Source organism: Microcaecilia unicolor, chromosome 1 (assembly GCF_901765095.1).
Source record: "Microcaecilia unicolor chromosome 1, aMicUni1.1, whole genome shotgun sequence".
NCBI lineage: Eukaryota > Metazoa > Chordata > Amphibia > Gymnophiona > Siphonopidae > Microcaecilia > Microcaecilia unicolor.
The window spans coordinates 11,561,661-11,572,511 of record NC_044031.1 but is presented as its reverse complement, the minus strand read 5'-3'; the positions used below and the strand labels follow the sequence as shown (position 1 = coordinate 11,572,511).

Genomic DNA, 10,851 nt, shown 5'->3' with positions numbered 1-10,851 from the left:
TTAATAGAATGCACCTCCAACATTCTGAAGCCGAGAAACCCTGTGTGGTTGGTCACTTCTGCTTGTGACGAACCCGGAAGTACATGATGTCAATTCAGGAGATGGATACGGAGAGCAGGAATGCCTCAGCCATGCAGTCAGCTTCAGAATGTTGGAGGTGCCTTTTATTATCTAGGATTTCTTATTTGTTTTGTTGAAATTTCTATTATCTTGTATCCCCCAATATTTGTGGTCAATATATAATAATATTCTTTTGTTAAGCACTCCTTACACGTGTATATATATATATATATATATATATATATTTATTTATTTATTTATTTATTTATTTTATTACATTTGTATCCCACATTTTCCCACCTTTTTGCGGGCTCAGTGTGGCTTACAATACATTATGAATAATGGAAATACAATTTGTTAGAATTTGGTTATGGATTACATTGTGAAGAGTTATATGAGACAAAATCAAATGTCGTTAAGGAATGTAGCAATAGAAAAGAACAGTGAAACATTGGAAGGAAACAACGGGAAACTAAAGGGCAATATATAATAACAAGAAAACATATGGTATACATTCCTCTGTGGGTAAAGGTATGAGTGTGTTGAGATTTCGGGGGATGAGAATTCAGAAGTGGATGTATTGATGTATTACTGAACAGTGAGTGTGGACTTTGTGTGTTTTGGTTCTTTCCGTAGATTTTAGCAAAAAGATGTGTCTTCAATAATTTGCGGAAGGTGGTTTGTTCGAAGATCGTTTTCAGGTTGCGCGGCAGTGTGTTCCAGAACTGCGTGCTCATGTAAGAAAAGGTTGACGCGTGCAGCACTTTGTATTTCAAGCCCTTGCAGTTAGGGAAGTGGAGGTTGAGGAAAGGTCGGGATGATCTTTTAGCGTTTCTGGGTGGTAAGTCTATTAACTCAGACATGTAGGCTGGGGCTTCGCCGTGAATGATTTTGTGGACTAATGTGCATACTTTAAAAGTAATGCGTTCCTTGAGTGGGAGCCAGTGTAGTTTCTCTCGTAAGGGTTTTGCACTTTCATATTTTGGTTTTCCAAAGATGAGTCTGGCTGCTGTATTCTGGGCTGTTTGAAGTTTCCTCAGTATTTGCTCTTTGCAGCCTGCGTATAGTGAGTTGCAGTAGTCCAGATGGCTGAGTACGAGGGATTGCACTAGGCTGCGAAAGACGGATCTTGGGAAGAATGGTCTTATTCTTTTCAGTTTCCACATGCAGTAGAACATCTTTTTGGTTGTGTTGTTTGCATGGGTTTCGAGTGTTAGGTGTCGGTCGATAGTGACTCCAAGGATTTTTAACGTTTCTGAGATTGGAAGGTTTAGTTTTGGTGTGTTTATAGCGGTAAATTCATTCGTGTTGTATTGGGAGGTAAGTATCAGGCATTGGGTTTTCTCTGCATTTAGTTTCAAACGAAATGCATCTGCCCAGGTGTTCATGATGTGCAGACTTTGGTTGATTTCATTGAAGATTTCTTTGATGTCTTGTTTGAAAGGGATGTATATTGTTACATCATCGGCGTATATATATGGGTTGAGGTTATGGTTTGATAGGAGTTTTGCCAAGGGAATCATCATTAGGTTGAAAATGGTTGGTGAGAGGGGTGATCCTTGTGGAACTCCACATTCAGGTGTCCATGCGGCAGACGTGGCTGACTTTGATGTGACTTGATATGAACGCTGGGTTAGGAACCCCTTGAGCCAGTTTAGGACATTTCCTCCAATGCCAAAATATTCAAGTATGTGTAATAGGATTCCGTGGTCAACCATGTCGAAGGCACTTGACATGTCAAATTGTAGGAGGAGTATATTGTTGCCGGTTGCAATCATTTGTTTGAATTTAGTCATAAGGGTAATTAATACTGTTTCTGTGCTGTGATTCGATCGGAATCCTGATTGGGCATCATGCAGTATAGAGTACTTGTTTAGATAGTTTGTGAGTTGTTTAGTTACCATTCCTATAATAAAACTCACCCTCAACGTTCTGAGGACACTGACGTCAGTGAAGCCAAGCTCTGACTTCCTTCAAAAAGGTTCGATGGTTCGTGGTGGTGAAGCCACCAAAATCGCTCCGGGCCCCGCCCTCAAGGGCGGAGCAATGGCAGAACAACGAAGGGGTTGGCAGGGAGGCGGGGGTGGGTGGGAAATTGTTCCGGGCCCCGCCCTCGAGGGCGGAGCAATGGCAGAACAACGAAGGGGTTGGCAGGGAGGGAGGCGGGGGTGGGTGGGAAATCGCTCCGGGCCCCTAGCATCACTTATATACACTGTCAGCTAGCACATTTGCTTATTTCCGATCTGAGGAAGAAGGGCAACCTTCGAAAGCTAATCAAGAAATGTATTAAGTTATGTCCAATAAAAAAGGTATCATCTTATTTTCTTTTCCATGTTTTATTTTGTTTGATTTCTATTGATAACCTTAGGGGTAAAATTATAAATTGTAAAATGGACAAACAATCCCCTTAAAGATAAACACAATTAAAGGGAATATAAGAATCTTCTTATAATACCCTATGCACCTAACTAAGAACAAAAAAACACATAGCACCCCATAAACTCCTTCCTTAAAAATATATAAAAAATGTTTAGGTGGCTTTAGGTGGATTGTTTGTCCATGTTACAATTTAATAATTACTGGCTCATCATTGTTGCTTTTGTGCCTGTGATACGTTTGGATTGTAAGATTGTTTTTATGTCTTTTCCTATAATAATACACAATTCTCTTTTTTTTATATTTAGAAAAAGAGGAGCTTAAAAATAGTATTACAGACACACATAACTGGAAGCTCAGTGAGAAGCCTGAAGGGGAAAAGGTGTTACCAGAAAGAGAGAAAGAGGAGACTCCTTCCTGTTCTGACTGGGGAGAAAAGGGAAACAATCAAAATAAACAAAAACCTTCACCAGGAGGCTCAGCTCTGTGTGAAAACAGTACCAGTAATCTCAAACAGACAGGGGAAGAGGAGAGAAACCAGGCGAGAGATCAAAGCTGTTCCTGTGATATTTGTGAGATATTCCTCCGCAATCATCTCATTCTAAAATCACATCACATATCTGATACTGACGAGAGACCGTCTTCATGTACGGACAGTGGGGAAAATGTCAGTCAAAAGAGAGAACTACAGGGACAACAGAAAACAGTCATAAAAGAGAAACATTTTACAGGCTCTGAATGTGGGAAAGGTTTCAGTAGAAAGAAAAAGCTAATGCAACATGAAAAATCTAATAAAGAAACTAGAATGTGTACAAATACAGAACATGGGAAATGCTTTATCAACAAAGCAGACATTACAAAACAGAAGAAAAACACCACTGATGAGAGAATATCTTCATGTCCTGGATGTGAGAAAAGCTCCAACAAGGAAGAACATTTCCACCAAGGACAGAGCTCAGTTTCCAGTGCTGAATGTCAGAAAAGCTTTAGTCAAGAGGAAGCAGTCACAGATCATCAAAAAACTCAAACGGGTGAGGAATCGGACACTTCCACTAAATCTGAAATAATATTTTGTAGTAAGGCAAATCTCTCAAAATACCAGGAGATCAAGAAAAATGAGAGATTATATACTTCTGCTGACAGTGGTAAAAGTGCTTGTTGGGAAGGAAACCTCACAATGCTCAAGAGACTTCATTCAGTAGTGAAACCATTTACATCTACTCATTGTGGTAAAAGCTTCAGTCAGAACGGGAGAATCCGCACAGGAATGAAACTATTTACCTGCACTGAATGTAATAAGAGTTTCAGGCAGAAGGTAGAGCTCACAGAACATCAGAGACTCCACACAAGAGGGAAACTGTGTACTTGTACTGAGTGTGGTAAAAGCTTTACTGAGAAGAGAACACTGACCAGACACCAGAGAATCCACACAGGTGAGAAGCCATTTACATGTAGTGAGTGTGGTAAAAGCTTTACTGCAAAGGCAACACTGACCATACACCAGAGAATACACACAGGTGAGAAGCCATTTACATGTACTGAGTGTGGTAAAAGATTTAATGACAAGAGAACACTGACCAGACACCAGAGAATCCACACAGGAGAGAAGCCATTTACATGTATTGAGTGTGGTAAAAGCTTTACTACAAAGGTAAAATTGACCGTACACCAGAGAATCCATACAGGAGAGAGGCCATTTACGTGTAGTGAGTGTGGTAAAAGCTTTAGTTTAAAGGCAACACTGATCAAACACCAGAAAATCCATACAGGAGAGAAGCCATTTACATGTATTGAGTGTGGTAAAAGCTTTAGTGTAAAGGCAACCCTGATCACACACCAGAAACTCCATACAGGAGAGAAGCCATTTATATGTAGTCAGTGTGGTAAAAGCTTTAGCGTAAGGAGATATCTGACCATACACCACAGAAGACATGCAGGTGAGAAGTCGTTTACATGTAGTGAGTGTGGTAAAAGCTTTACTGAGAAGAAAACACTGACCATACATCAGAGAATCCACACAGGAGAAAAGCCATTTAAATGTAGTGAGTGTGGTAAACGCTTTAGTAAAAAGGAAACGCTGATCACACACCAGAAAATCCATACAGGAGAGAAACCATTTATATGTAATCAGTGTGGTGAAAGCTTTAGCATAAAGGTAAAACTGACCATACACCAGAGAAGACATACAGGTGAGAAGCTGTTTACATGTAGTGAGTGCGGTAAAAACTTTAGTGAGAAGAGAACACTGACCATACACCAGAGAATCCACACAGGGGAGAAACCGTTTACATGTAGTGAGTGTGGTAAAAGCTTTACTGAGAAGAAAACACTGACCATTCATCAGAGAATCCACTCAGGAGAAAAGCCATTTAAATGTAGTGAGTGTGTTAAAAGCTTTATTAAAAAGGGAACACTGATCAGACACCAGAAAATCCATACAGGAGAAAAGCCATTTAAATGTATAGAGTGTGGTAAAAGCTTCGTGTGGAAGGAAACACTCAAAGTACACCAGAAAATCCATACAGGGGAGAAGCCATTTACATGTAGTGAGTGTGGTAAAAGCTTTACTGAGAAGAGAACACTGATCACACACCAGAGAATCCACACAGGGGAGAATCTGTTTACATGTAGTGAGTGTGGTAAAAGCTTTACTGAGAAGAGAACACTGATCACACACCAGAGAATCCACACAGGGGAGAAACCATTTACATGTAGTGAGTGTGGTAAAAGCTTTACTGAGAAGAAAGCACTGACCAAACATCAGAGAATCCACTCAGGAGAAAAGCCATTTAAATGTAGTGAGTGTGTTAAAAGCTTTAGTGAGAAGATAACACTGATCAGACACCAGAAAATCCATACAGGAGAAAAGCCATTTAAATGTATAGAGTGTAGTAAAAGCTTCGTATGGAAGAAAACACTCAAAGTACACCAGAAAATCCATACAGGGGAGAAGCCATTTACATGTAGTGAGTGTGGTAAAAGCTTTACTGAGAAGAAAACACTGACCATACATCAGAGAATCCATACAGGAGAAAGGCCATTTAAGTGTATTGAGTGTGGTAAAAACTTCATGTGGAGGCAAACACTCAAAATACACCAGAAAATCCATTCAGGAGGGAAATGATTTTCGCTCAGTGAGTGTGACAAAAGCTGTGATGACAAGGAAATATTGACCAACACCAGAGAAACGATTTACATAACCTGAGTGTGGTATGTGCTTTATTCAGAAGGAAACACTCATACCAGACGATCCGTTCTGGAGTGAAACGATTTACATGCAGTGAGTGTGGTAAAAGCTTTAATGAGAAGAAAACACTGACCATACATCAGAGAATCCACACAAGAGAGAAGCCATTTACATGTACTGAGTGTGGTAAAAGCTTCATTCAGAAAACAAAACTTACAAGACACCAAAACAACCATGGGGGGTCACGTGGTGCCATTCTGGGGAGAGGTTGCTGAAAAGCAGAGCTCCTGCACTTCCCCCTAATCTAACACTATAATCCAGCTTTACAGCGCTCTTACCGACATTACAGCCTTGGTGCAGTTACCCTTAAGGAGCAGGCAAGTGATGATGATAATATCGCTAGTGCCTGGCCTCGGAATGGCAGCTAAAGTACAACGGAAAGGAGAGAGGAAAAACGACTGAAAGCAAAATGGCAGACGCGCAGGTTCCGCTGGACGGCATTTTTTGCTCAGCATGGACGGCGGAGGTTACTGCAGCAGTTGAAGCAGCATCGGACAAGAAGTTTCAGGCTTTGTATGATCGGGCGGAGGCGGCTCATGAAAGATTAGACAGATTTCATTTAGATCTGGACCAGATGCAACAAAGAATCCGTGATTTGGAGGATCGGTTGATGGAGCCTGCAGGAGCAACAAAGAAAAAGTTGCTGGAGCTGGAAATGAAGTTGGATGACTTGGAAAATTGCAAAAGGAATAATAATTTGAGACTGATTGGCTTCCCAGAACAATTAAAGGACTCAGAACTGGTGAGCTTCCTTGAAAATTGGTTACCTAGGACTTTAAAGCTTAATAATCTGTCGGGGCCCCTGAGGGTTGAGAGAGCACACAGGGTAGGCCCACGCAGGCAACACCCGGTTAAGCAGCGTACTGTGATTATGAGGATACTGCATTATGGACACAAACAAGCAATATTACAAGCCTTGCGAGCTGGCTCTTTCATATGAAGGCCAAAAAATATTATGCTTGACTGCCCCAACTTCACATTTCGTTCTTTAGATTGTAAGCTCCTTTGAGCAGGGACCGTCCTTCTTTGTGTATTTTGTACAGCACTGCGTAACCCTAGTAGCGCTCTAGAAATGTTAAGTAGTAGTAGTAGAGTACATCTCACCTTCGTCCAGTGGTGTGCTGGTAAATTTTTAACAACAGGCTCTCTCCCCGGTCCACCTCGGCGCCCCCCCCCCACATCTACCTCTGTGCCCCCCAAAATTGCAGAGCTGGCTATAGCCAATGGGTGGGGGGGGGGCAATGCATTACTCTCTCCAGGAAAAATAAATTAAATGATCCCAGGTTCCAATCTAATTCATGTTTAATGTGGGATAAAATGCCATAAATAAGTAAATAAATATAAACTTTTAATGTTGAGCACCTGATTCTCAAAGGGAACATATTCCAAACACTATAATGAAAATAAAATGATTTTTTCTACCTTTGTTGTCTGGTGACTGTTTTTCTGATCATGCTGGCCCAGTATTCTGCTGCTATCTGTCCTCTTAACTCCGTTTCCAGGGCTTCCTTTCCATTTATTTCTTTCCTTTCCTCCTTTCTTCTTCATTTCTGGTCCTCAGCTTCTGCCTATTTTCTTCATCCATGTGCAGTTTTTCTCCTCTCTTCCTTTTTCCTTATCTTATCTCCTTCCTCACTCTTCCCTCCCCTCCATCCATGTCCAGCATTTATTCTCTCTCCCCTCCTCTCCCCCTGCCCTCCATCCACCCATGGCCAGCGACCCTTCTCTCTCCTGCTCTCCATCCACCCATGTCCAACAGTGACCCTCCTCTCCCCTGCCCTCCATCCACCCATGGCCAGCGACCCTTCTCTCCCCTGCCCTCCATCCTCCCATGCCCAGCGACCCTTCTCTCCCCTGCCCTCCATCCACCCATGTCCAGCAGTGACCCTCCTCTCCCCTGCCCTGCATGCACCCATGGCCAGCGACCCTTCTCTCCCCTGCCCTCCATCCACCCATGGCCAGCAGCTCCCTTCTCTCCCCTGCCAACACCTCCCGACTTGTTCCGCAAATTCTCCTGCTCCCTCCCTCCCGATCTGGTCCCTCACCGACCCTACCTTGGCCATCAAATTCTTCGGGGCAGGCAGTGTTGCCTGCCCGCTGCCATCGCTGACTTTCCTCCGCCGCCCGATCGCACTTCAAAATGGCCGCCGAGACTTACAGAAGTCTCGCGAGGCCGCCTCTGGAAGTCTCGGTGGCCGTTTTTAAAGCGCAAGCAGGCGGCGGAGGAAAGTCAGCGATAGCAGCAGGCAGGCAACACTGCCTGCCCCGAAGAATTCGATAGTCAAGGTAGGATCGGTGAGGGACCAGATCCGGAGGGCGGCGGGAGGGAGAGCCGGCTCGCCCTTTCCAACAACAGGCTCGTAAGTCCAAAATTTAACAACCGGATCTTGCGAGCCGGAGCGAGCCGGCTCCAGCACACCACTGCCTTTGTCATTGTCGTCATACCTCTCCTACTCTTCTCTGTACTCTCTTGCTCCTTCTCCTGCTCTCCGCTGGGGACATTAATCCCAATCCTGGTCCTCCACATCAGCTCTCATCTTATTTGTGCAGGTCACACCATGATATCTCCAATCTAACTTTCGTTCCTCTCCTCCCCCCTTCTTCCCTGCCTTTCTCTTGCGCTCTGTGGAATGCCTGCTCTGTCTGTAACAAACTTTCTTACATCCATGACCTCTTTATCTCTCGTACTCGCCATCTGCTTGCCCTAACTGAAGACTCTGCTTCAGTCGTGGCCCTATGCCATGGAGGTTATCTTTTCTCCCATACTCCTCGCCCGGTTGGCTGTGGAGGTGGTGTCGGGCTACTACTTTCACCCTCTTGTAGATTTCAATCTCTACTTCCACCTCAGTCTCACTGTTTTTCTTCCTTTGAAGTCCACTCCATCCGTCTGTTTGCTCCTCTGCCTCTCAGAGTAGCAGTCATTTATCGACCCCTAGATAAGTCCCTTTCTTCCTTTCTCACTGACTTTGATGCCTGGCTTTCCTTCTTTCTTGAACCTTCATCTCCTTCCCTTGGGGATTTTAACATTCATGCTCCCTCTGACTCTTATGCTTCTCAGTTGTGATAGTGAAGATACATACCTGTAGCAGGTATTCTCCAAGGACAGCAGGCTGATTGTTCTCACTGAGGGTCGGCATCCACGGCGGCCCAGGAACGGTAATTTTCCAGAGCAAAACAAACAAAACTTTGCCAGAGCCTTCCAGCGCGCAAGAGTCCCGCTCAGTTATATCCAAAAGCAAGAATAAAAGGACAACAACTCCAAAGGGAAAGTGGGCAGGTTTGTGAGAACAATCAGCCTGATGTCCTCGGAGAATACCTGCTACAGGTATGTATCTTCGCTTTCTCTGAGGACAAGCAGGGTGCTTGTTCTCACTGATGGGGTATCCCTAGCCCCCAGGCACACTCAAAACAACAAAAGAAGGTCAATTGGGCCTCGCAACAGCGAGGACATAACTGAGATTGACCTAAAGCAGAAACATCTAACGGAGAGTGCAGCCTGGAACAGAATAAAAATGGGCCTAGGGGGGTGGAGTTGGATCCTAAACCCCCAACCGATTCTGCAGCACCGACTGCCCAAACCGACTGTCGCGTCGGGTATCCTGCTGAAAGCAGTAGTGAGATGTGAATGTGTGGATTATGACCATGTCGCAGCCTTGCAAATCTCTGCTATAGTGGCTGACTTCAAGTGGGCCACTGATGTTGCCATGGCTCGAACATTATGAGCCGTGACATAACCCTCAAAGGTCAGCCCAGCCTGGGCATAAGTGAAGGAAATGCAATCTGCTAGCCAATTGGAAATGGTGCATTTCCCGACAGTGACTCCCCTTCTGTTGGGATCAAAAGAAACAAACATTTGGGCGGACTCTCTGAAGGGGCTTGTCCGCTCCACATAGAAGGCCAATGCTCTCTTGCAAGCCAAGGTGTGCAACTGACATTCAGCAGGGCGGGTATGAGGACAGGGAAAATATGTTGCAAGACGACTGGTTCAGATGGAAGTCCGACACCACCTTCGGCAAGAACTTAGGGTGCATGCGGAGGACTACTCTGTTGTGATGAAGCTTAAGATAAGGAGCATGAACTACCAAGGCTTGAAGCTCACTGACCCTACGAGCTGAAGTAACAGCCACCAAGAAAATGACCTTCCAGGTCAAGTACTTCAGATGGCAGGAATTCAGTGGCTCAAAAGGAGGCTTCATTAGCTGGGTGAGAACGACATTGAGATCCCATAACACTGGTGGAGGTTTGACAGGGGGCTTTGACAAAAGCAAACCTGTCGTGAAGCGAACACCTAAAGGCTGTTCAGAGATAGGCTTACCTTCTACACGTTGATGATAAGCACTAATCGCACTAAGATGAACTCTCAAGGAGTTGGTCTTAAGACCAGACTCTGACAAGTGTAGAAGGTATTCAAGCAGGGTCTGTGTAGGCTTTCGCCCCCTGCACTCGACAGAAACGGCACTATCTAAAGTCTGCAATGACCTACTCCTCGCCAAATCCAAAGGTCACTACTCCATCCTCATCCTCGACCTATCCGCCGCCTTTGACACTGTCAATCATAACTTACTTACATAGTAACATAGTAGATGACGGCAGAAAAAGACCTGCACGGTCCATCTAGTCTGCCCACGATAAACTCATATGTGTATACCTTACCTTGATTTGTACCTGTCTTTTTCAGGGCACAGACCGTATAAGTCTGTCCAGCAGTATTTCCTGCCTCCCAACCACCAGTCCCGCCTCCCATCACTGCTCTGGCACCGACCCCGTATAAGTCTGCCCTCCCCTATCCTAGCCTCTCAACCACCAACCCCTCTTCCCCCCGCCACCCAGTTTCAGCTAAGCTTCTGTGGATCCATTCCTTCTGCACAGGATTCCTTTATGCCTATCCCACGGAATCCTGTGCAGAAGGAATGGATCACTGTCAATCATAACTTACTTCTTGACACTCTGTCCTCCTTTGGATTCCAGGGCTCTGTCCTCTCCTGGTTCTCCTCTTATCTCTCCCATTGTACCTTCAGAGTACACTCTCATGGTTCGTCCTCCTCCCCTATCCCGCTCTCTGTCTGAGTCCCCCAGGGATCTGTCCTTGGACCCCTCCTTTTTTCAATCTACACCTCTTCCCTGGGCTCCCTGATTTCATCTCATGGCTTCCACTACCATCTCTATGC

At 44.6% G+C, this 10,851-nt stretch overlaps 1 protein-coding gene across 1 annotated transcript; it reads left to right on the top strand.

Moving 5' to 3' along the window:
* The first annotated feature begins 3,086 nt into the window (after positions 1-3,086).
* On the top strand, positions 3,087-6,553 carry LOC115462988 (oocyte zinc finger protein XlCOF6-like). Its single transcript, XM_030193134.1, has 2 exons — positions 3,087-5,490; positions 5,718-6,553. Exons 1-2 carry the CDS (start codon positions 3,209-3,211, stop codon positions 5,896-5,898), a joined length of 2,463 nt encoding a protein of 820 aa, XP_030048994.1. The 5' UTR covers positions 3,087-3,208; the 3' UTR covers positions 5,899-6,553.
* The last annotated feature ends 4,298 nt before the right edge of the window (positions 6,554-10,851 follow it).